Source organism: Cuculus canorus, chromosome Z (assembly GCF_017976375.1).
Source record: "Cuculus canorus isolate bCucCan1 chromosome Z, bCucCan1.pri, whole genome shotgun sequence".
NCBI classification, from domain to species: Eukaryota; Metazoa; Chordata; class Aves; order Cuculiformes; family Cuculidae; genus Cuculus; species Cuculus canorus.
The window spans coordinates 45,114,749-45,141,967 of NC_071441.1; the positions used below are offsets into that span (position 1 = coordinate 45,114,749).

A 27,219-nucleotide genomic window follows, 5' to 3' on the forward strand; every position below is an offset into this window, starting at 1 on the left:
GCTTTCAAGAGAGACTGCTGAACTAAGGCATACATGGATCATTTTTTTAACCTTTGGCTTTCTAGTTGTACTTCCTCTTACTGGAGGAGACTATTTTTTTTACCTTTTCACAAAACATAGACACTGTCTCACAGACAAGGGGACTTTTTCAGAGATACAAAGCAGAAAATAAAACCTGGTTGGAAATTCCAGGAGTTAAAAGTGTTAGAGAAAAGAAGCAGGTGAATTAATAAAATTGCCAAGGATTGTAATGCAGAAACAAGTTTGATGCTAAAGATCTGAATTCTAAGCCTTAGAGAAAACTCGTACAGAAATTCAATATATCTGGCTCAGAAGCAGCAGAGGCCATTCAGGATATCTTTGCATCCAACTGGTTGGGGGACAAGTTCTGGCAGGAAGTTGGAAGTCTATTCCAGGCTTTACTTTAAATAGTTGGAATACTTCCAACTTTAAATAGTTGGAAGTCTATTCCACTTTATCCACATCACTTTTCGGATGCATCCAAATACCAATATGAAAATGTTCTCTGGGGTTATGATGTTCTTCAATCACTCTGCAAATGTCCTGTCTTTCTTCTGACTTGTTTGGGTTTCTGCCAGTTTCCATGGTACTCAGAATGTGGAATGTCCAGAACACAGTGAGCAGCGTAAGAAATTGCTCTTGCAGCCTTTGTCACCCAGAATAGTCCATAATTTAATTGCTGCAAAGAGTGCAGATCTTCTCGATGTCATCATTACTGGCATTATGACTGTTTGCACCCACTCCAGAGATGACTTCTTGGAAGCCACAATAAAATCCTTGCCTTGCAAAGCATCACATTGGGACTGCCATAGCCAGGCCTATTGCTTTCTTGTAGCCAGAGGGCCTGTGACCCAGTTTTGAACACTCTTTGGTCTACAGCACAAAGAATATCTGCAGTGAACTAAACAAAGCAAGGATTTTCTTTGGTTTTTAACCTGAATTATAAACAGCCACTGTGAAAGCAAGAGAAAAGTCAAGTTAATGATACCTCTCCATCTGCGCAATATATATACATCTCTGAAATGTCAAACTATTTTAAGACCCATACGCTGAAATTCTAACATGCAAAGAACACAAATTTTGCACTTCTTTCACTTCTCAATAATCTCCAATGAAAAATATACCACCTATTTCTTCTTCACAAAGAAAAACACAGCTTCAAAACATCATTTTCAGGCAGCAAGATTTCATTTCTTTTCAGAGGAATTTTTAAAGCTGTTGGCGATATCTGCATCTGAAGATAGTCAAGAATAAAATGCCATATATCTACCAACACCAAAGAGTTCAGCTAACACTGTGAAGCTAGTTTATAGCAACAAAGTTTTACCAAAGTTAAGTTTGCAATTCTGAGCTTAGATCTTAGATTCAAAGGTCTGATATTGCTGGAGAAAAGAGCCAATTAACATTCTAGTATTTTTCCTGCCCCAAGACAGGATTTTCACAGCTATGTACCAGTCACATATAGAAATATGCAAATGAAATAGTAGAAGTAATTATACGATGTTCCATGTTGATTATCTCACATAAGAATCTAGTTTACAGCTATAAATTCTGATGGTTGTTTTGTCTGAGTGACTTAGCACCAAAAGAGAGTTCAGCAATCAGATGATGGATAGATAAGATAGATAGATACATACATAAATACATACATAAATACATACATAGATTAAAAAACCCACAATGTTATAAGAACATTTTCCCACAGGGAGAACAAAGGCCCTAACTTAGGACTTTTTACCATTGCCAGCACTCAAATGTTCTCTCTGTTCTATAAGTAAATTAAAATACCACCTACCTTAAAGCATGGAAAACCTGGAAATTGTAAGTCTTAAATATCTACAAAGAACTGAATAGTTTTCATGGTTTTCCTGGGACATGAACAATTCTAATACTCGAGAGAACCTTACTGCCTAACCACTATTTAGTGGCCTAGTAAGAAAAATGGGAAGAATTAATCACACACATTTGGAAACAGAAGGACTCACACAGAACAAGGAAGGCACATTCTCCTGTTCTGTGATAAGCTGCCTACAGAAGCAAATGACAAAACACAGGCTTCACTATTCCCATATTGCAGCAAACGGACAAGGCAGTGTTAAGCTTTTATTACTGTGCCATAGAGGTTCATTCATGCAATAAGATGTTAACATTCTTCTGCCACCAAAGCTTTAATCACATATAACCCACCTTCTGCTTTTATACTCTGACAGCAGAAAAACTCAACTAAACCCTTTGTCCAACTCCCCAGATATATCTCTGGAGAAACCGTGCTTGGGATGAACTCATCAACAATGTTAGTGAAAGCATAATCATAACAGCCAAGAATTAAACCATCAAATGAGGAAATTAACTATATTGCCATCAGAATTTGAATACCTCATAGTAAATGAGCTTCAAAAGACACGTTGTAAGATGCGACAGAGATTAAATACCGAACATCTGCTTATTAAGGAAACAGTTGACCTCATCTTGTGCAGTGGGAGAGCTTAGGTTCCTAGAAGCATAAACATATCACAATGCAATTAAGCACTGCGCCACAGTCTTCGCACAGCACCCAATGGGGTCAATTACAATTATGGAGACAATCTTAATTCTTTCAGCATTTGAATTTTTCATTTGCCACCTTTCCATACCTCTCATGCAGACTTCATGCTCAAGTTGGAGGGCAGAAATACTTATTTATACAACTAAATTTCTGCTTTATTCCTCTGGCGCATAAGGCTAGTGAAAGACAAGCTGGGGCACTCCGAGACCTAAGTATACAATAGCTACTGAAGCAGTTCATGCTCCATCTCAGGCATGGCTAAATTAAAACCTAAATTCTGTCTTGCAGCCAAGCCTTTTGGACAGGGGCCCATACTTGCACCAGTTTTGGTTGAAATCCACGATTGTGAGAATAGCCTTAAGCTCTTACTGCTTTTCAGCATGGGCTCAGCACTGCTGATCCTCTAAAGCATGTGTAGCATTTGCAGGACTCCAAACTGCAGGGACTGTCTCAAACTACAGTCCATTGTCTTAGCAGCCAAAACATGTACAGTATTAAGTTCAGAGCATGTTCTAAGTGCTCTCTCAAGTCTAGATTCCACCGTAGTGGTAGAAATAATGAATTATGTAAATAAGAAATTATGGCTCTTTATATGAAGAAAGTAATTGGCTTTCACTACTGAGGTATGCAGATATGTAAAACAAACAAGGTAATCTGTTTATGGATGGCAGTATTCCACCCAAGCCACTGGAAACACAATGGCTGCTCTACGATGGCAAGCTGATAGTACCTGGTGTTAGTAAGGGAACAGGGGTAGTAGCTATCCACAGCCTCACTACCAGTGTTCTGGCAAGAGAAACTGACCTAGCGGGCACAGGGGCACTGAAGGCGTTTCAGCAGTCTTGCCTATGTTTGTCAGGTGTGGCAACTCTCCCCACAGATGGCTCTAGTAGGGCTCAGAAGATCTGTGAGGCAGTAGTGTAGAGATCAAGTCCAGATCAGATTACAAAGTAAGCTGCATATATTCCTTCTGCCTTTGGGTAGAAAGAAGCTGGAGTATACCCCTGATATGCTCCTTATATTCTTTAAATCCATTTTCAGTATCAGACGTCAGACTTTAATATTGGGTAGAAGTTGGAAGACAACTCGTGGTCCAGTTATTTAAAAATGTCCTGTGCAAATGTCATCCTTAAAAATTCATTTACAATAGGAAATGCTGCATAGTTTTTATGGAAAAAAAATAAGTTGATTGCTGCATAATTCATTTTACTCTTTCCCTAAGTAATTTCTGTGTCCTGCCATGTGTTGAGGGTATATGTATCTCAGTTTAACAGACAGTTTAACAGGATTTAAAAAATCTGAAGTTAGCACATGCTGATACATATCAGTGGTACCTGTCATTCCTTTCAAGGTCTGCCATAGTTCCCACATTTCCTGAAGCCCTAAACAAGAGAGTGCATTCATCACATTCATTCATAAGCCAAGACAAAAATTCCAAAACAACAAACATGCTGAGCCTGGCTAAGGTGTAGGCCTCACATAGTTCCTTAACTAATGAAACTGTGATCCCCTGTCTTGTTTCCCTGACATCCTGAAACTGCATTAAGAGATTGTGGATTCATGGCTCAGGACATGCACTTTCAAACTTGTATTCTACATAAATAGTCGGTTCTTACTCACTCACTCACTCACTCACTCACTCACTCACTCAGCTCATGTGCTCATTTCTCACTCTTTCATGAGAAAGAGAAAATATGACTTGGGAGATCTGTAATTCTTAGAACTTCTTGAATACATACTTGCTAATAACAACTTGTGTATGTATACATAGCAGACAGAATCTCTGTTTCACAGAATCACAGAATTGTTTAGGTTGGAAAAAATCTGTAAGTTCATTTAGTCCAACTACAAACAACACTGCCAAGTCAATACTATACCATGTACCTAAGTGCCACTTTTACACATCTTATGAACACCTCTAGAGAGTTTTCTCCTTCTCTGTATTTCTACTTTCACTGGAGTTGGTGAAGAAATTAAGACAATTTCTAAATAAATGAGTAATGGAGAAAATAATCCAGCTCTTTTTTTCTTTTTTTTTTTTTTTTTTTTTTTTCAATATTTGTTTCCCATTTCCAGCCTCCACTTCACAATACTTGGAGACACAATCTTTTATATCACTAGATGCATCTCTCTTTCATGGAACTCTCAAACTTAAGAACAAAAAAATACAGCTCCTGTCTATAGCTTTATCCACCTGTTTTGATTCTGTAGAAGACAGCTTCATCTTTCAAATGATGCTGCTTGGGATTATCCCCAGAAGAAAGAAAATCACAGGGAACTGAGCTCCCATATTTTGATAAACTGGGTGTACTCCCTAAGCAGGAGTTGCTTATCTCAAAGGTAACCCACCACACCACTAGAAAAGCTGCAATCCAGAGTTTTGACTGAGGTCAAACAACATTCTTCTAAGTATCCCCATTTACTCTCTCTGCAGAGCCAACCCTTTGCCATATCACTCTGAAGTCAATGCATTTCCAAGAGACATCACGCAGTACTTAGCCTGACTCAGCAGATCTAGATAGCTGGCTGTATCTCAGTGAAATCCGTATTGGCCGGATGTTTCATCAAGCTCAGGATGTATGCATCCTCCTCGTGAATTCTAGTCTAGATCACCTTGGATCGGTAACAGAGGGCATCACAGATTTCTTAAATGCTTTTACAACAGTTTGCCCAACAGCAAGAAAAATGGAGCCACTTTTGTAGTGGTCTAGCAGAATAAACAGTGACCAGTGAAAAAAACAGCATCAGCCCACTTTGCCTGCAATTCTGAAACTCAACAGTCTTCTGTTTTTCCTTCACATCTAATGCAGACCTATGTCATTGCTTAGAAACAGTTCTTCCTATATGCGTACATCAAACATACATTCCATACATCGATATGTTTCTATTATTATCATACACTATCTAGACATATATTCACTGAACACATTATAAAACCAACAAATTTTAACCAGGTAGGGGTTCAGAATCTGTCCGTCTGGTGACTAATACACTTTTTTAAATGATCATACTAATACATTCCTCTGGCAGCGTCACAGGTAAAAACAATCCTTGTAAGTACCTTCTATTCTTAGAAGCATAATCCCAAATGTCTTTATTTGCAGAATAATTCTCCGTAGGTCTTTACAAACATGCACTATGCCACCAGAACAATTCACCCTTATCCATGCTTCTTCACTGATCATAAGAATTGGGTCAGAAGTTCAGCCAGTGCAGACACAGTCAGCTCTGTGATTAGACTTCGAAGCTTTTTCCTAGACGTCCCTAGGGTACTGCAAACTGCATAGAGGTAGGCACTGCACAGGAAACATCTGTTATACTGAGCAGGACTCTCTTGCTCTATCTACAGGTATTTTCTGTGCTTCTTTGGCAGGTGATATAAGTAAAAATACAGGCGGCTTCATCAACCATTACCCAAACCTCTTTCAAAGTTGTCTGAGCTCAAGGACCTAACTTATTCTAAAGAGACAATTTTGACCTAGTCTTGAAGGTGAGGCAGCAAAACTGCCATCTCCCTCCACACATCAACCTCTAAAAGCTAATGTACAGTAACAATGAGTTCAGCTATCTTAAATTAAGCTCATTTCTCTAGTAAGAGTTTGTTTTGTACATTCCTTTTCAATCTCATTCTGAACCCTTACATTTATTTGTTTCTTTCTCATGCCAAATTATATGATTATAAGAATCAGCTTAAGCAGAAGAGAGTGCTTCCCAGTAGTTAAGTCCCTCAGATAAACGAAACTCACTTTCTTTCAGATGAATCCCATGCGAGTAGTAGAAGCCTAAATATGAAAAGTAGAGTAGATTTGTCCCATTTCACCTGTCAACACAAAGAAAGCCTTGGAAGCAATACAGAAGATACTTGGACTGTATCTCAGAAATACACTGAATTATGATCCTTCTCACAAAACCACAAATGCAATCTTGGAAAGCATCCACATAGCCTCTATTAGAGAATACTCTAACATTAAAAATAAAGTAAGCATTTAACAGATTATGAGAAAAATAGACATTTTTCCTCCCTCATGTTCACTCTCTATTTCAACTTTGCTGGGGGTTTTCAGTTTGAGAGGTGCATTTAAACAGGGACGGAGCTCAAGGGGCATATGATTAGGAAATTCACTGTGGCAAAATAATTATCTGATTCTATCCAGGTGGTCAGGGAACTGGTCACAAACCAGCTGCAAACAGTAGTTCTCCACTGAACATTATGAGTTGTGAAACCTGTTGAAAGCTGGTTCCCTACCTTGTCTCGAATCCCTTGCCGCATAACTTCTCTTTCAGCCTCCATCTTGGCATATTTGGCTTTCCTCTCTTCCTCCTGTTGCCTGAGAGCTTCCTGTCGTTCTTCTTCTTTCTTGGCAGCATCTGGGTCTTTCTCCTCATCCCCACCCAGCATCTTTCCCATGTCTTTGGTAGCCCCTAGAGAAGGCACAAGAGAAAGTCAGCCCTGTAAGAAAGTGGTAAAACCACTGTCATGCCAGTTCTGTCCTTCCCCACACACAGGACTTTCTCACATGGAAAGCTTTCTCCTTCCACTGACAAGGGGGCACGCTCCTCACAGAGGCAGGAGGTGAGCAAAGCACCCAGCCTGACTAAGTGAGCTGGCACTGGGGAAGAAGCATGGTGGCAAGAGTGACAGACTACGTCTGCAGACTTGCATGACAGCAACACAATCGTTTTGCAGTCTGAAGGGTGCAAGCTGTCATCCACACAATGCTTTCACTTCATCAGCTCAGTCAAATGACTGAAGATTCACTCCGGAGGATCTTTTATTTAATAGGCAGGTGATATATGCAGAAAGAAATGACACCAGAGATAGTGAAAGAATCTGAAATCTTGATTGCTGGATTGAGTAATCACAGTTTCAACTGTTGCCAGAAATTATATCTCTCATGGGCACACAGCGGTAGCAAACATTTGGAGTTGATAATTTCTGGGGTCAGAAAGGTTCAGAAAGAAATAGCATCTCTGCACGTCTCTTATCTACCTTTGGATACAACTGCCTCTAATGCTTAGTACATAGATGGGATTCTGGCTCTGTCTGATCCTCTTTCTGTCCCTGCATGCACATTAGTCTCACGTTTTCAGCCTCTATGTGCTCCTGAGCCAGCTGTTTATTAATGTGCAAAGCCCTTGAACAGCCATGCAAAAAAGGTTTCTTGTATGTTCCCCAGTCCTCAAAGAGCTGCCTAAAGGCCATTTACCCTGTCTTTCACAGGCACTTTTATTGGCAAATGACTGGCAATCATCCGCTGGGGAGGAAGGCAGGGACTAGAGAAAGGACATTTACTGTGATGCTTCATCATCAGGTCACTGTAGGGCTGCACAAGGATCAAGCCTAGTATATGGATGAAGCAAAGACACATATCCTTTGAGATATGTCTTGGATTTTGCCTGGACCAGGAAAACACCCTGCATCATTTATTAAAAAAGTACCTTCACTCTAGAAGAACACTGTAGGTGCCTGGTTACTGTTCTCAATTGCTGGGTCAGGACAGCTCCAAACTGGCTCCTTGATGGCTGAGACTTAACAGTTGAATTAATCTGAGACAGCTTTGTTTTAACACACTCTCACACACATACTTGTATACATATTTAGCATCTCTTGCCTTGCATAAGGTGACATTATCCGGCCTTTTCAAAGGCTTAGGCTGGAAGGAGACACTGTCAAAGTCCTTCCACGAATTGTTTATTGGCATTATTAGAGGCTAAGTGAAGGGAAAAGGTTTTCACAAGCTTTCACCTCGCTGTTATAAATTACCTCTTCAGTGTGTTAGCAGTGCTGGAGGACTGTGTTTGCTTTTGCTTTCCACGTCAGTTCTTGGGATGGTGACAGAGGAACTTTGGTTGTTTCAGGGAGAAGCATCCACAACCTGACAGGATGGTTCTTCCTGAATTGCCACAGAGACAATAGCTATCAGATTAATTACTGCCTCTTACAACCACTAAGGATTTTCTTGAGACGTGAGCAGATCCTGCGGCTTTTCCCCTCCCCATTTTATTTCCAGGTCACATGTTTTCCCAGAGTCCCAGTTTGAAAGCAGCTTTGAATTAAAAGCAACCCCCAGCCCCACAAAATGTGACAGAGAAAAGCCCTTCTACATTTCCCACAGAGAAGCACTGGGAAACTGATCATTGTAAGCCTGACAAGGTCTGGTTGTTACAGATGAGTTTTTGCCAGATGGCAAATATTAACAGTAAATGTTAATTTACTGTTAATACCTTGATTCAGCTAGCTAACCACAAGCCTCTTGTTGTTTCCATTCTGCTGGGAAACCTGTGGATAGAATGAAGACACCCAGGCACCTCAAACAAAGCCCAGGTGGAATAACCATGGTCCTAGTTCCTGTCAGCCTTCTTCTACTGTTATTTTGCATTCTCCTCTTCAGGGTCAGAGTAATACAGGAACTTGTGCCTTTTGAGGATAAATTTACTCAGACCATCTGCTGATTTCTTTCCTGGGATGCAGGGAAGGCTAACTGTAATTGCAAGCAATTCAGAATTTCTTTGCAAGTAGAAAGGCAATGCAGACTATTTGGATCACATATGCAAGTTGCAGGGACCTCCCTAAGCAGCTTTACTGTGCATAAATCATTGACAATGTGTTTAACTTCTGAATTCTCCTCAACAAATGTTTCCACTGATGATCAAACTGATTTTGGTTCAATAATCTATCAATCTTTTCTCTTTTTAGTTTCTTTCCACTTAGTGCCACCAGGACACTGCAATTTGTTACTTACTCGTGAAGCAGAATTCAACAGCAGAAAAACATCTTCAGCTATCACTAAGTTAAACCTTCAGCTTAGCTCATGATGTAAGAAATGGAATTGCATAAACTTCTTTTTCTTTTATGTCCTAGACAATACCAAGATTTTGAATAGGCATTTGATTTTGCAGCTATGCAGCACACAGGATGCTTACAAGAACAAGAATATAGTTTCAGGATCTTCACAGTCTCAGATGTTCAGATGGAACTTCCTGTGTTCCAGTTTGTGGCCCTTGCCTCTTGTCCTTTCACTGGCCACCATTGGAAAGAGTCTGGCCCTGTTCTCATGACACCTTCCTTTTAGATATTTGTAAGCACCAAGATCTCAGTCTTCTCTTCTCCAGGCTAGACAGATCCAGGTGTCTCAGCCATTCCTTGTAAGAGAGGTGCTCCAGCCCCCTTATCACCTTTGTGGCCCTCCACTGGACTCTATCTAGTAGCTCCTTGTCTTTCTTGAGCTGGGGAGCCCAGAACTGGACACAGTACTCCAGATGTGGCCTCACTAGGGCAGAGTAGAGAGGAGGGATAAACTCCCTCAACCTGCTAGCCACTCTCCTGTTAATGCACCCCAGCACACCATTTACCTTCTTGGCCATGAGGGTGGATTGCTGGCTTACGGTTAACTTCTTGTCCACCAGGAATCCCAGGTCCTTTCCCACAAACCTGCCTTCCAGCAGGTCAACCCTTAACCTATACTGGTGAATGGGGTTAATCCTCCCTACATGCAGGACTGCACTTGCCTTTGTTAAACATCACTATATTCTTCACTGCACAACTCTCTAACTTGTCCAGGTCTCGCTGACTGACAAGGCAGCCTTCCAGAGTATCAGCCACTCCTCTCAGTTTTGTGTCACCAGCAAACTTGCTGAGGGTACACCCTGTCCTCTTGTCCAGATTGTGGATGAATATGTTGAACAAGCCTGGACCCAGTACTGACACCTGGGGAGCACCACTGGTCACAGGCTTCCAACTAGACTCTGCACCAACAATCACAACCCTCTGAGCTCTGCCACCCAGCCACTTCTCAATATATGTCGCTGTTCACTCATCTAACCCACACTTCCTAAGCTTACATATAGGGATATTATAGGAGACAGCATCAGCTAACCAGGAAAGGCATGGTCTGAGGATACCCAGCACACAGAAAAAAGGTTTCACTGAGACCCATCCCATGTAAAGGGTACCAAGACACACAGATAGAGGCAGTATTGAGAAGTTATTCACAAAATCAGCAATGCGACAAGTCACTAGATGATCATTTGGGTCATCAAGACGTTAGGGTGATCATCAGCACCACATCTGATGTCCACCTTTCCTTCATCCCGATCCTAGGACTTTTTACCACCCCTTGGTCTGTGTTCATGATGTAACACAAAACCTCTCAAGCCTTGCCATTCACTGCACCTCCTTCAGACAAGGGTCCTGAACAAGCAGGCTTTTGCTCTGACTGTCCATGTTTAAGCAAAAAAGCCTTTATTTTACTGTCCCTGGGGACCTTTTCTTCAGCCATTCCCTGTCGCTAGACTCAGCTTCTCTGTTCATTGTATTTTACTTCAGTCTTTCTCCCTCTGTATCCAGCCAAACAAGCTGCACTGCTCAGAGACATTCTTGTTGGGAAACAAACTGATATGCTGAACAAAATCTTTGTGAAAGTACTTGAAATCTTTAAGGAGAAATCTACTGGAGATGAATGCCTCTTCCCACCACTACAGTAATGTTTAATTTCCTTGACACATCCCAAGGGAGTCTTTGAGGGCTCATCTTTGAAGGGCCTTTTTCAAATTTGGTACAAATCCATGTAGAGGCACACAGAACTTTCCAGGAATTATTTTTCTTGCATTTTTCTGAGATAGTGGTAGGTTCTAACATGTGCAAGAGCAATGTTTCACTCTGCAGATGGGTATTGGAAGCCCAAAACTGAACGAGGTATTTAGCAGTGTTAACAGAACATAATTATCTTCCCGCTTTACAAGCTGCTGGAGAGTCTGCTTTGACACATAAAGTATAATTTTTAGAGCAAGACCATGCCAGCCCATCCGCATCATATCTTAATCTCTATGTTTTTTCCTCTGTAAAGTCTTCATCTCTGCATGGTGACAGTTTGCCTGTAGCTGTGTAGACTGGAAGACTGCTTGCACACAAATCAACATCCAATCTCAGTTGTATTACCATGTTTGTTCAACAAATGGATGTTATAAATCCCTCTTCTATTTTCTCTTTGTAGCTTACAACTACCAACTCTAGCATTTCAGTGAATTCTTCAATTTGCCTATGATTTATTCCTTTGCACTGATGCCAAGTCCTTTTTATACTGCTATACCTAGAAAAGTAAAGTTCCCTATGCAATGTATGTAAAGAAATAATTTTCAGGTGACATTCATCTGATCTCATCTCAGACCCATGTGACACTATCCTGAACATATGCAGCTCTGACTTTTTTCCATAGAATCACGGAATCATGCAGTCATTTAGATTGGAAAAGACCCTTAAGACTGTTCCAGTGTTTGACAACCTTTTTGTCCAAATAGCCAATGTAAACTTCCCCAGGAGCAATTAGAGGCCATATACTCTTGTCCTATTGTTAGTCATGGAAGAAGAGATCAACACCCACTTCATCACAACCTCCTTCCAGGCAGTTGTAGAGAGCAATAAGATCTCCTCTTCTCCAGAATAAATCCCGGTTCCCTCAGCTGATCCTTATAAAACTTGTTCTCTAGTCCCTTTACCAGCTCTGTTGCCCTTCTTTGGACACGAGGAGCACCTCAATGTCTTTCTGATAGTGAGAGGCCCAAAACTGAATACAGCATCCATGATGCAGTCTCACAAGTGCAAGGGGACTGTCCTGCTGGCCACTATTTCTCATACAAGCTAGGAGGCTATTAGCTTTCTTGGCCACCTGGGCATACAGCTGACTCATGTTCAGCTGGCTGTTGAGCAACACCCCTAGGTCTTTTTCTGCCACTCAGCTTTCCAGCCACTCTTCATCGAGATCACAGCATTGCATGGGGTTGTTGTGACCCAAGTGCAGGACCCAGCACATAGCCTTGTTGCTTGTTATTAGGTTTTGTTCATTTTTTTAATTGCCAACAACAATTTCCATTTCATTACAGCATTACAGTGGGCTAATATATATCTGTTACTCAAAGGGACCCAATGGTGCTTTTTCCATGTTGAAGCAGGTGCTTCATTTTATAACCAATTTGTGAAAGATGTCAGACACTGTTGTTGGCCTGTCAGTGGTATCCCCTTTGTATACACCAGAGTCTGTTCTTCTTGCTTCTTATGGTACTGTGAACATTCAGTTTAGTATGCTTAATATCTCTGAGCAGCCAAATGTTCACTTCAGTTCATTCATTAGCTTGCAAATCTCCTCTGTTGTAAAGAATAAGTGCACTTCCTATTTAAAACAGTTCATATTCCCTGATGGACTTCAATTTTCTTTGTGCTCTGTGACCTCTGATGAAGCCTACAAAGTAGGATGAACAATTATTTTCTGATACATAATTTTACCATATGCCAAACAGCTGTTAAAATCATAACATCACACTTTCATGTCAGAAACTACAAGATGGTGTACATGATGACATGGCTGAGATGAACATACAATGCAAGTATGTGAAGACAGAAGACATCAAGAAGGTTATCATCATCCTCTGAGCTCGGGGTAAGTAATGTTTTGCAGGAGAAAGAAACCTAAGGCTAGTAGAGGTGTCTTGATACAGTCTGCTGAACTTCGGGTTTTTAAAGGTTAAAAAAGTCCCTGTTCCACACATGCACACACATATACACACACCACTTATATTCTGCAGGAGGTTAGTTTCCTTCTCATCCAAATGCATCATTCTGCAACACCTGAACTATACTGAAGCACTTCCATTGTGTTTGTAGACAATACGGGTCCTTAGGAAAGGCTGACTATTACTTCAGCCACTGGTAAAAAAGTAATACTCCTGTTGATTACAAATAGACTGGAGTATGTGGTGAGCTCACCTGAGCAGGTCCCATTGAAGATTAGACCATAAAATTGGCTCAAACAATAAAGGTTTTCTGCAATATTTTAAACATAATTTATATTTCAGTGTTGTTACAGAACAGTTTACTGTAGTGCGCATATGTGATTAAGCAGCACACCTGCAACACCAACCTTGTTAAACAAGGGAATATCTGATGATGCATAGGCAAAGCTTAACGTCAGCAAGGCCAATGTATCCTGGTCAGTCTGCCCCTGTAGATGCCCTCAATTAGGGATGCACTATAAGACTAACCCAACTCATCAACTTACTGTCCCAGATCACTGCAAAGGTAAAAGATAGACTTTCAACCCCACATACTTTATGCAGGCATGTTTACAAATAGATATCTTGAAGGAGCATTTTCCCTCTCCCATCTCACACTGATGGTTGCATCCAGAAATTAAAACGATGCAGACATGGTGGAGAGTGATTATAGTCTGTAAGATTGAGCTGCCAGCTGATGCAACTGCTTTTGTGGAGAGACGTTATTATTCCATGATACCTGGACGGCCATAGACTTTTACTTAAGCTTCAAAAGTGTATGCAATCCTAGTTAAGAAAACCACTTTGCCTTGCGTTCAGACATATTGTATAGTTTCAGGTGCATTACACCAAAATAACAAGTCATCCACTTGTGTTACGTGGTGTCACAAGGGGTAACTTTGAAAATATATATGAGAGACTTCAAAAGGAGAGTTTCCCAATCTGTTTAACCCTTTAACTGACAGTGTAGCAACAGGAAAACATATATATATTGCCTAGCCTAACAGCCACAGTAATTAATAAGCAATAACAATTAACATCTGTCCAGCTTGCACTATACACCATTTCACTTTACAGCCTCATCAACAATATCTCAAAGACAACCAATCTTGTCTAGCTTGCTGAGTTCAAATTTGGGACTCCCTTTAAAGCCCACTTAACAGCTATGAGAGACTTGTATGAGAGCTATGCTGTGACTTGTATAAACAAGTCAATTTTAAGAATAATTGATTATAACAACTCAAGACTAATAAGGTTTGGTAGTGGCTGCAGAGAAGATATTGTTTGCAAAAATACATTGAACAATCTTATATATGACCCAACACCCAAACACATAAAAGAACACAACAAGCAATGATATATGCATAGCGATAACCCCCAGATGCAAGTAAAAATAACACGTACATAGAAGATATATAGTTATGGTTAAGGTACAGAGAGATATTAATAATTAGTTTGATGCTAATTAGCTCAATATTAAGATATATATTTAGCACGCAGAACACAAAGTCTTACCCCAACAGAGGCTGAGGGGGAGGGGTTGGGGGGATGGGGTCCAGCCTGTAAGCGGATCCCAGAAGTTTTGATGGCATTTTCCTCTCCCCAACGTTTCCCTTTGTTTAAACTTTTTATAGTGACTTGCACCTTTCGGGAGGAGGTTTGGGTGGAGCTTGAGTGACTGAAGTCATGATATCAAACGCTGCTGCTGACTGGTGGAGAAAGAATTCTTGCTTTGTGTGCCAAAACTTAAATGCCCATGTGCAGTAAGTGTGGTTTAGGAAGTGGTTTGCCTCAGAGGCAGGGAGAAGGTGGGTAGCCTTAACTGTAGAGGTGTGTTTGGGATTGTAGTAATATTGCAATGATGTTACAGGTCAACTGGAGGGCTAGACTGTCAGAGTAGCAGCTGCAATCCATCTTCTTGGAAAAATAACTGGGTTCCTGTCCTTGCACGGGCCTTGCTGATTAGCTGGAGCTGACCATATGCCTGGTCCCAGACATCTCACCCACCACTTCAGACACCACGATGACCTTGGTGCCTATCTACCCCTGTGCATGCTGCACCCTTCACTCGCTTTGCTTTTGAAAATCTTGTACTCAGCCCATGGCAGGGGCAGAGGTGGAGGGAGGAGGTTCTGTTGCTACCTCTGTTCTGGAGCTGCTATACGCATCTTTGGGAGGGAGCTTCACGGTACTCCCATTTCACCTTCTCAGGAAATTTGTTCATATTCACTGGCTGGATAGTAAACCCTCAGGATGCAGCCATTTTTGAGCCAGATTTCTGTATCTATGTGTGGAAAGGCGCAGTCCCATTCTAAGGGGGACAGTCCATGCAATTCCACAATCAAGCAGGAACAACTTCCTATATTCCATAAATGCAGTGGTTTCTGTTTCTGGTCTGATCAATAATGCCTGGCAAATGCTGTTCTTGTCCTCTTGACCTCTGTGACACAAGTAGGGTGCAGCTATAAATAATCACCTCTAGCCCAGACCTCACAAGCCAGCTTCCCAGGTTCCCTTTCTGGTCCATGAAGATCTACCCCAGAGTCACTATGCTTAGGATGAGATTCTTCTAGCCAAGTGGAAGCATCTGCTTTAGGAGAGGAATCCTTGTCTGGACTTGCTGGCTGGATATGAAGGAGAAGAAGAACCAGGCATTTTGTTCACATGAGCCTACCTGCACTGCAGCATCCTAGCATTAGTCATATGTAGCTTGTAGTTCCAATAGAAAAAATAACTCAAAAGAAAGTCTACTTGCCACAATATTTATTTGCTGGAGATTTACTGTTGTGTCAGTCCTATTTATCTGCTTCACAAAAGCTATTCACTTTGGCACAGAAGGAACAGCTGAATCAAAAAAAAAAAGAAAAAGAAAAACATTGCTACTTTGCAAATCTCTGCTACTTTAATGCATTTTCCAAATTAATGCTGGCGACAGATTCTAGACCTTTTTTGTTACCTTGGAAAATGACAGTATTTCCCATCGTTTCTGACTGATGTGGATAATGAACCTATCCAGGAACCTTATCAGACCATCCTGCTGACTGGAATCTCGTTGTTTTAAAGAAAAGCTAACAGCTAACAGAGAACAGAGTATGACCATACCACAGTATCTTTGGTGACATGTTTTATACGTAACCATATCCATATCCATACGCATACCCATACCCATACCCATATCCATATCATATGTCATAATTGGCAGCAGGCTGAAATCTATGTAGAAAGGCTCAAACCTATGTAAAAAGAGCAGTACAACCAAAGAAGTCAGAACGACATGATTTCTTTTTCGGGTAGGAAGCAAGTCACCTATCTCTGCTGTCATGGAGAGGCATTTAAATGCTGTTCTATATGAGGACTTCTGTGTTCCAAGATACTCAGATATACCAGTTAGCCTTAAGATACCATGCTGGCCTCAAAGTCAGATGAATTTGTTAATAGTATTAGAGTAAGAAAACAAACAAACAAGAAGTTTTATTTAAAACAAAACAAAACAAAACAAAACCAGAAGATTAGATACTTTAGCAAGATGTTATGGCCGCCTCATTTTTTTCCACAGTGGCTGGGTGGGAGATTGCAAATTGTTTCTACTGCCCCTGCAGGTTTCTCTAAAAGGCGTGTCACCTTGAAGTGACAGGTCTTGCCTGTAGGAGTCTATTGACCAGAAGAATTGATACTGCATAAAAGCACTGAGACTGGCCATGAGCTAAACCATCAATGAAACGCAACATTCTCACAGAGCAAAGTTTTAAAGAGAACACAGTCAAATCTTCAACAATCAAGCCTCATGCAGCTGATTTCTGATCAGATATCATCGTGAACCTCTTCACATCAGCAATAGACATTTAAACAACTGTAATATAGTCTAACTGGTGACATTACTTATCTATTCAAAAACTTAAGAACCCCTTAGAAATAATCAATGTATCTTCACTTATTTTCTTAATACACTGCAAGAAATGTGGATGCTTGGCAGCAGCAGCATAGCATTAAGCGGTGTTTTGATGCTTCTTTGCAGCTATAGAGATGTCAGTGGGGTGGTACCATACCAGACTTTGGAATGGGCCATTACTCAAATTAGATGCTTCTAAACTTCAGCTTATTGCATACATCAAGTTCTACCTGAAGAAATTTTGACATATATTTTGTCAGTGATTTGTTACATTTTCTCAAGCCTGAGGGTCAGTAGGTAGGCTGTGAGTAGAGGAACGGAGTTATAAAGTTTTCAGGAGAAACTATGGAACTTACATGGTCAAGAAATAATAGTGATTGCAGACACAACACACCTTGACTTTCAGAACAGAAGTTATCAAAAGCCATTACCTTCCCTCAATAAATAAATAAAAAAAAAAAAAGCAGCATCTGAAAGAAAGAACAAGAGAACAAGGAATGACTTTCCTCCTGCAAGGCAGAATGTCAAAGAACTCACTGAAATATCCCAAGGCCAGGCCATCAGGATGAGAGGCCACAACGGCTTCCCAGCCTGGGTTAGCTTCTCTGGGCCTTCTAGGCTGCATAAACCTGAGTCATATAAAATCTTGATTCAGCAGCATTCTTCATCACTCAGAAGAGGACCTACATACATGGAGAACAGATAAGAATAGTCTAAGTAGTTTTATTCTTGGTACCCTGTTACTGGCACAACCCTTCTAGAACATGCATGTCTCAGCACAAATGTTCTTAAAAGAAGGAAGGCAAAGTTTCTTTCAGAATTTTAGAGTAATTTACCTCAGGAGACAAAAAACCCCACAGTGCTGTTAAATACCAAGGGAGCTAAGACCTCTTCCAAGTTACCTAACAGCCTTGATTGTACAAGCTATTTTCAGTATTCCATCAGCAGCTCTTTATCTCATCCATTTTAATATATATGCCATGCCTGCCATTGATTAATGCATTTTTCTGCATGGTATGGAGTTACCTCAGTGTACAGAATTACTGAGAAAAGCTCAAGGGATCAGGAGATAATTAGGTAAGAAAATAATTGATGCAATTTCTGTTCTTTCTTTTCACTGCAGGAGAGTCAAAAGAAAATTGAAGGACATAGAACACTTGAACCTGGAGAAAATGGGTTTTGGAAACTTTTCTTTAGAAGATTTTTGAACACTGCCAATTTGAGATTTCACATTTAGGGATGAAATATGAGGAAAGAAAGATTTTAGTGGTCCACAGCTCTAGCTAAACCTCAGCTCAGAGAAATATTATATAAATGAAAAAGCCAAAAATGCAGTCCTAAAAGAAAATACATATTTATGAATGCCTATCTAGTGAAAAAAACCAAAGAAATGCTTGTGTAGGACCATTACTCTAACTCCTTGAATTCACACAGATTTACATAAAAACAGCTTACAATTCAAGCAAAATAGCTTCTTTCAACCTGCATTCATTACTTGTATGATAGTCACCTTCTCTTACACTCTACAGCTGCAAATGGTGATCAGGATTGGTCAGACACCAACTATACCTCGAGGAAACATATTTTTTCTTTCCTCTGGGAACTATTGCCTATTGTTTTAGGTCTACTCTACCTGTTCTCCAGAGACACTCTTTGCCTTTCACTATCCTGCAGAATGGACAGGAGCGTAGAAAGCAACCTTCCACAAGACCTCCTTTAAGACCCACAGCCACATCTGTTGCCTTATCAGGCAAAAAAAAGTCAGGGACTGAAGGAGACTCTGTGGGGACAGCTACGCCGTAAAATCATAAAATTTGGTTTAGATACTCTTCTACAGGTTTGCCCTGGGCAAGGACTTTAACATATGATTTTCTAAATACCCTAGCAGCAAATCCAGCATAATCAACTGGGATTGCATCCTGCTCTTCTTTAAGCATTTTAAGCTGCAGGAGAGTGGTATCCCTCAGAGCCCTGAAGAACAGACCACTATATTCACTTGGTGTATTAAATGACTACTTCGTAATCTGAGATTCCGATATCACGTTCCCTTGTACTCACAGATCTGCATGCAAATTCTTAACAAATAAATTGTGTCACATTAGAAGTGTGCAATATTCAATGTCTTGTTCAGGTAACTTAATCCTGTTACGGAAATACCATAAGGAGATCTCTCACCTAGAGGAAAGGTTACTTACATCCTCTAATACCTTTGGTTTTGGTTCGTTTTTTTTTTTTTCCCCCAATTCCTGTGGACTATGCTGAATGCAAATATGACTGACTACGTCACTATTGCAAAAATGGATCCAAAAATATCCTGATGCAGACTAAAGAATGGAGTAACTGGAAGATAATATAAGACTTCAGCAATAGCTGTCTTTGAATGGAAAGTTCTGCAGCTCTGAGTTTGGTCCTGGTGCTCCTATCTCCTCTCCTATAGACTCAAGTAGAATCCATACACAGCCCATTAGTTACTCTTACCTCTCTTTGCTCCAAAACTGAGCACTGTAGTACTTGCAGTAGCTAAGAGGAGAGAATGCTGTTGTCAGATGTCAGGCCAGTATGTTTTTGTGGCAGCAGAGCTCCTGGACCTGCCTAGATGTGTGCTCATAACAGCAGCTGATGCACCTGGAATGACCCATCTGATAGGTACCCAAGGTAGGCCCTCTACCACATTCCTATCCAAGCTCTTGGGATGTTAGCAGTGCCACTGAACCCAGGCAGTTCCCAGCCCATTGGGAGCCCTCTCTCCACCCAAGCCATATAAGAGAGAGCAGGGGAATTCCTAAGAGCATTTCAACACACCTGTGGCTATCTACAGAAGGTCATCAGTATCCAGAATCAGAGTGTTTACTGTATGTTGAGTGCTGTCTTTCCCAACCCCAGGCCAAGAGAAAAAATAACTGGCTGTTTACCACCTACATTCTATGGTAGAATGTGGAATTAGCATCTCATAAACCCCCTTACCCCTGGAGGGGGTACTGCTGTTACACCACTTTGTCATTCTCCATGCCCACAAGCCTTGAGACCCAAGTATGCTCAAATACCAAATATAAAGCTTTCAGTAGCAAACAAGAAAATCTGATACATAGACACTCCAAGCCCTCAAGCTTAAACTGGGATAATCTAGAACTGGAGAAAAAGACTGTATTTAATGCCACTGTCACCAAGGCAGTAAAGATGCATTTCTAGAGAGGAAGGCAGTGCTGACAAGAACATACATAATTTTGCAGGGGGGGAACTAGCTCAGGCTAAGTGTTTTGTACCTTTAGTACTTGCTCGGGAATCAACAGTCACCAGAGCAAGACTAAGATGACAGCAGAAACAGCATCCTTTCAAGCCTATCGCTTACTTGCTATTAAAGATAATCCAACGTGTGGCCTGCTGTACTTCCTGTTTTTCCTGTTCTTCCTGACCCATAACACTGTAGTACACAGAGCCTAAATTAAGGGGAAAGGAGGGAAAAGCATGATTAAAAAGCTTCAGTTTACACAGATGTCATGGTTCAGCCACCTCCTGGCCAGGTGAGCAAATCACGACTAAGAGAGCTTTAATGAAACAATAATAATGGACATTAGATTAATAAGAAAATAACAAAATATACATAAATATATTAAACAGAACCTCACCACCACCTACGACTATTCATCACCACTGACGCTGCAAAGCAGACACAGGGAAAAGGTCCCAGACTAGACTCAGCAGTTGACAGGAACTGGACTCAGAAACTGGATACAGGAATGTGTGGATCCAGGATCAAGGGCAGAAGGACAGACAAGGTCCATATTAGATGTCAGCCATCAAAGACTGGCCCTTGTGACCCCTCAGTTTTATACCAAGTATGATATATATGGAATGGAATATTCTGTTGGCCAGTTTTAGGTCATCTGTGCACACCGTCCCTGCAGGTGTGACCTTTTTTTGCCTCTTTGACTTAGGGCATTCTGACAACTCATTATGGCTTGGTTCTCCATAGGGAAAAATATAAGCAATGGCCTTTCTACATACCAATGCCCCATTACTTTGGTGATACTCATAAATTTTAAAAATTCTCACTTCTAGAGACAGATATGGTCTGAAAAACATGTATTTAATTTTCAGAAAATGAAGTTACTTAGAAGAGGCTTAGCTGAATAGTCAGAAAATTTATTCTGCTGCAGCTTAATCCAAAACAATAGAGAATCAAAGACTGTTCACTTCAATAGCCAATTAAATACATTTAAGATCCTCGTTTACAACCCAGAACTTTAGGCATAATGAAGGACATCAAAAGGACAGTTTCAGCATTGAGATATTCAACAAACACATTACAGAAGAATTAGCATGAGGGATTGTTCTTTTCAATCCATCTGCAACCTCAAGTGCAGCTAGGTTCAGTCTCATTTTTGCAGACAGATGGACTGTAATACTGAGAAGCTGCCCATTTTTTCCAATGAAAAGTTGAGAGCTCACCATTCACTCTATGCATAGGGGAAAAAAGTATTAAAAAAAGATGTTAAAAGAATATATTCTTAGCTATATGAAGTTAACATCTTTCAAATCAAAAGAGACTTGCTGATAAAAGGTTAGAAAGATCCAGGAGTGGAAGAAAGTTTACGAATATCCACTAACAGAAATAGTCTGAAGTGGTAACCAGAGAGAAGCATGGTGCGTTTTGTGATGTGTTCATGCAGTCAGCATCTGTCATGAATGCATCTAGGTTCATATAAATGTGTAATGTAGAGTCCATTTGCACTGCAGGAAAGGTCTGTGAAGCTTGTCAAGGTAAGTGAGATGACATAGAAGTATGTCATCAACAATGATAGGTATGGGACAGCTTCAGTCCGAGAATTCCAGTGGAATTTCCCAGTCAGGAAAAAAGATGTTGCTGGAGTTCTACAAAATTGGGAATGACTGGGAGAAGGAATAACTCTTCACTGAGCTCTGTCTTGTTAAATATAACAGCCGAACAAGAACTAACAAGGCAGTGAAGTTTCAAACTTAGTCTGCGGAAAGCTCCAGAGAACAGAAGAACGTGGTTATTCATAAAGCAAGTAACCAACCTGTGAAACTCCTTGTCACAGGACATTGCAAATCCTATAAATTTTCATGGCATGGAGAAGAGAATAAAGAAGATCAAGAAGAAAAAGAAGGCTGCCAAATATAAAAAAACTACTTTCTGTTCAAGAACTAATTTCTCGGAAGCTGAGAAAATAGGGGAATATGATTCTGAAGTTCCTCAATTCTTATATGAGTTCTTTCTTCATGAATCCTTCAGTATGAGCAGCAATGTGAGGGGTGCAAAGTGACTCATACTCTTATCTTGTTGAACTGCTGTTCCAGCAGTGCATGATGTTGATCCTAGATTAGGATTAAGGTAAAATTGACGTTTATACCCATAGACTTTAAGGTTTCAACACCAGTCTGTGGGTAGAGGGTGAATGGTAATTGAGACCTTTGTGCAAAAGTCCTTTCAGGAAAGAAAACAAAATGTGACTTCACAAATTCTATTACAGTTTCTGAAAGCTAAGGCACATCACCTTCCCTGATATCCCATCAAAACATGATTGCCTTTGTTGCCTTTTGTTCCACAGAATGTAGGCATTTGTGTGTGTGTTTTACAACGTTACTACTTGGTATGGATAATTTCTTTGGTGTTTGGAAGTTTAAAAAAGACTGTCACTATTAGAAGATTTAGATACACCAAGGCTGTCCCAGCAGCAAGATCCTTTAGTAATTAAAATGAGATACCACTAAATATAACGTACTAAATTACTGTACTTGCTTCCATTTCTTTCCTTGTGGCAAAAGAATTCCTTCAGGACACAGGAATGGACTTTATCAAGGGAAGGATTCCTGAGCTCATGTTGACATCACTTTCACAGATGAACTAAGTGCTGTGATAGAAGTCTCATGCTAAAAGTTGAACTAGATATCTGACAAATACACCCACTTTTAATGAATGATGATGTGCTTCCTGTTCAGGAAGGAACTATAAAGCAACACCTAGGATGCAATGTGAGGAAGATGTATTGACAGCCTGACTTTACATAGCTAAGATGGACCTCCATCATTTCAGCACTATGATAATAATCTTGCAGCATCCTTTTTTCGCCTGCACCTAAATGGACAGCATTCATGGACAACTAAGTAGACAAATAGGCTGTAAACCATGTAACAATCACATAACTGTTAGTGAAGGACACAAAAGAGCTGTACCAAAACGAATATGGTCCTTCAACAGGTGAACAAGTCTAAGTACTGTCTTATGAGTTAACAAGATACAGCATACTGTTCGAGATCAATAGTTCTTTGATTATAGATATTCAAATTGGATATTTATTTCTGCTAGTACTTTCAGGGTACAAGCAACATAATCAGTCATGGAAGGCATTTTGGAGATAACATCCTCAGAGCCAAAAAGAGCCATTTCACAACTTCACATAGTTCTGTTTTGCTTTGGAAATTAAAACATTGTCTTGATTATGTGACGAATGTGCTTTTATCAAGCTATGAGCTTTGAAATAACTAAACCTATTAGATATTCAAGTATGCTTCAAGCTTGTGGAGTTCAGTACACAGACTAACACTGCACTTCAGTGTAAAATTGAAAGTCACAGTAGAAATTCAAAATGCCATCACACATACCAGCAGGACAAGGAGATCCTTCCAAGTGCATCATCAAATACTTCCTATCCATAAATAGAGATTTTATACTTGAACAGAAAAAAGATAAGTTGCTTATTCATTACAACTTCATCCTTTTGCATGAATGTAAATGTATCCTCTCAACTGCAGGAAGTCCATAAATTTGAAAACAGTTCTATTTTTAAAAATATTCTCATAATGTCAGCCTACTGTTTCAATAGGCTACATTTTGCTTCATCAGTATTTTTACATTAGCAGCTGTCAGGCTTCAGTTGTGTGGGTTCATCTGTGATGTGCAATGTGCTGTCTATTTTAAATATAGCAAGCAATAATCCTTCATCTCCCCATCTGCTCAGTGACAGCATTACAGGGCACCCCCCTGGTCCTGATTTGTCAAACACTGACAATTTTCATTTGAATTGCAAATTTTCTGGATCTATTTATCTGATACAAATTCTCTTGAAAGAGGCCTTTACAGCTAGTGGACTCTTTCTTGGAGAGGGAAGAAGGAAAATGTGGATACTCAGAAATCTCACATTTCATTTAGGTAGCTGGTTAAGTACCAGGTTCTATCCATGTATGTGTGTTTGATACTTGATTGCAGATCCTGCTGTTGTACTGAATGTTGCACCACAGTATAGCTGAGATATATGGATTCAGAAGCACTTGCCATGACAGGATCTTGTGCCTCCAAGCTTCATTCTGTTCCGGGACAGGTAAAGAGGACTCTGCCAGGCTAAAAATTTCTGCTGTTACTCATCAAATCATACACACCAGCTGAGATTTTTGCCTTCAATCACAGAGCTGGATTGTTTCCATCCTCCTACTTCATTCCTCTTACTCTATCCTCACACTGTAACCCCAAATGTCCCTGCGCAAATCTTTTCAGGGCTTCTCTGAAAATGTGTACGAACGTGTAACAGAAGAAACTGATATGCTGAGGACTGCGACCATCTATCATTCTTAAAACCACAGCTTGCGCTACTTGCTTCACAGCATTTGAGGCTGAACATAAAACCAGACCATTTTCTAAAAGCCTTTGTATCTTTTAAAAAACCAAGACTCTTCACTGGGTAGAGACAACACAATATTGCTACAACTCCCTACATTCAACCATTCATACCTGTCCCTGTTTTTTCTTACCAGAAATCATCTTCCTAAGATTTCTCCCATGTGGTTGTGGTCCAAGGTGAATATGTGAAGCCAAACAGGCCAATTTGATTGGCCTTTACTGTCAACATTCTAAGCAACACTTTCCTGAGGCTTCCACATATTTAGCTGTCCAAGTAATCTCACCACAAAACAGACACTACTTAAAGGTGTCAAATCCAGTGTTGCTCAGTCCCAGGCCAGGACAAGACCAGGTTAAAAAAGTATAAGGCCATTTCATAAAAAGCCTGATTGAGTCTTCAAGTGCAGTCAGCACAGATGTGGACATGTATAAATACGTAATCATACTGGTATCTTGTCGTACTCCTCAACCAATTAATATTTGACACACTGCCAAGAGTACTAGAACTGTACAAGATACTTTGCCTAATAATAGACTTTTCATTATCTCTATTGTACCGTACAGGCTATAAAAGAAAGAGACTCTAGCCTAGTATTAGGTGACTATGCTCAAGAACATTTAACGTTGCTAGACTTGCTGCTGTCCCCATCACATTTTGGGATGTACCAGGATAACCTTCAGAAGAAGCAAGGCAGCTTGTTAACCTATGCAGGCCTACATCAGAATTCAGGCCAGTGAAAGTCTGAATCATGCTGAAGCAAAAATTGTACTGAAAACAGGAAAGAGACACTCACTGACTGCAGTGCACAGTGGGGCAGGTTGCATCTCTGAGCACTATTAGAAACATGGTCTTCCTAATCACTGGTGCTTATGATGATGCTTATCAGCTGAGTAGAATTCTCAGGGGAAACAAAGTGCAGCCATCCCTACTGTGCACCACTCTCAAGTTGAGCGCATTTGCGCCTCTAACACCATACCCAAGCTCCACAAACATTCCTGGCTAAATCATTGGTTGGAAATACTGATTGAAGAGCAACTGGGCACTGTTCATGCAGAAAGGACATTTCCTATAACGTTGGCAAGGTCTTGGCAAATCCACATACAAGCAGCCTTAACTGTCTCTGAAAGCCATTACTCAGTAACAGGCATCAATGTGCCACCAGAATAATGTCGATTTCTTCATGGTCTCTGTGGCTCTGCGCTGGGTCATGGGGCAGCTGGACACCCAGCAGCATTGTGGTCGGGACCACAGCATCTACTTCCCATCAGTTCAGCACAGCATTGGCTTACCAGCCCTTGCCTTGCCAGCCACCTAACAGCACACATCGAAAGACCATGGTTTCTTTTCAAAGGGACATTCTGAGCCTGACATAGTAGGACTCAGCTGTAACCCCTTCAGCACGCTGTTTGTTGACACCTAATGTATTCAATAACAGCATGCGATGCCTATCTTCACGTCTTCTAGAACCCACAATATTATATCAGTAATACAGCAACTCTGTCTGGCATTCATCCCATTTCCAGAAGGAACTGGCTTAGTGTAGCATAATACACTTGTAAGAAAATGTATATAGAATTGACTGGCGTAAACTAAATTATAGACACTGATGCACACACTTCCTTGTGTCAGATATTTTCTTGATTTTTTCAAAATACAGATGAAGTTGAGTCATCTGTTTCTCCTTTCAACATTTAACTGCTGAAGTAATGCCAAATTTCTTATGGACTTCTCGTAGTATTCAAACAACTTACTGGGAAAACACAACCTCACTTTTTCAGAGAGCTCCCTGGGCAGCTCTGTTAAAATTTTGCAAAAGCTCTCATCCTCTTGGGATGGAAAGATTTCACCAGTTTCATACGTTGTAGCTGTACAATTTTTCCTAGTAGAAATACTTACTGAATGCATCCATTCTTATGCAGAATGCTGCAAGCTCAGCTGTCATTAAAGAAACTAGATCTAAGCCTTTGGCCGCTTGCTAGTTTTTCATGCCTCCCTTGGCAACAGAGTTGGGTTTCCCTTTCTCTGTCAACCTGCTCCATTTTGTTGATACACCCACATAATTCATCCTAAATTACTGCTTGACAAATATTTCTCTATCACTAGTTTTTGTTCAAGGATAGATAAAGCACATATGTACTATGTTTCAAAATAAAGTGAATGTTAATCAGGCTAGAAACGTGTAGTTTTCCGTAATGAGTAGTACTGGTTTTCCAAGATAAAATATTTGCTGAACTGTTTTTGCATGGCTTTTTAAAAGAATTTTATCCATACTTAAGTAGTTCTTTGCACAGGGACCACTTTAAAATGCACACGTTATCACACTGCCATCACTAACAAGGACTGGTTCTATTAAAACAAACAAACAAAAATCCCACAGTGGCAAAATCTATGAGCTTCTTTTTCAACAGCTGATTCCGACAACAGCTAGGAACAGTTCTTCATTTAACTACTAGCAAGAGTTGTGTGCTAGCATGGTTGACAGTCCTACAAAATACAACTCACTAAGTGGGATATTTCACCCACAACTTCCTTCAGGTTAAAGGAAATGCAAGTCTCAAGTACAACATCTTTAAAATTGAATT

At 40.4% G+C, this 27,219-nt stretch overlaps 1 protein-coding gene across 5 annotated transcripts in view; it reads right to left on the bottom strand.

The window, feature by feature from the left end:
• Nucleotides 1–27,219, bottom strand: part of CPLX1 (complexin 1) — a 107,204-nt gene that overhangs the window by 36,754 nt on the left and 43,231 nt on the right. For 4 of the 5 annotated variants that reach the window (XM_054054139.1, XM_054054138.1, XM_054054137.1 and 1 more), the window contains one exon: nt 6,813–6,988. In XM_054054139.1, the coding sequence (XP_053910114.1) occupies nt 6,813–6,988 (176 nt within the window). Of the gene's footprint in view, nt 1–6,312; nt 6,387–6,812; nt 6,989–27,219 lie in introns of all 5 variants that reach the window. The other variant, XM_054054140.1, reaches the window with a different exon arrangement.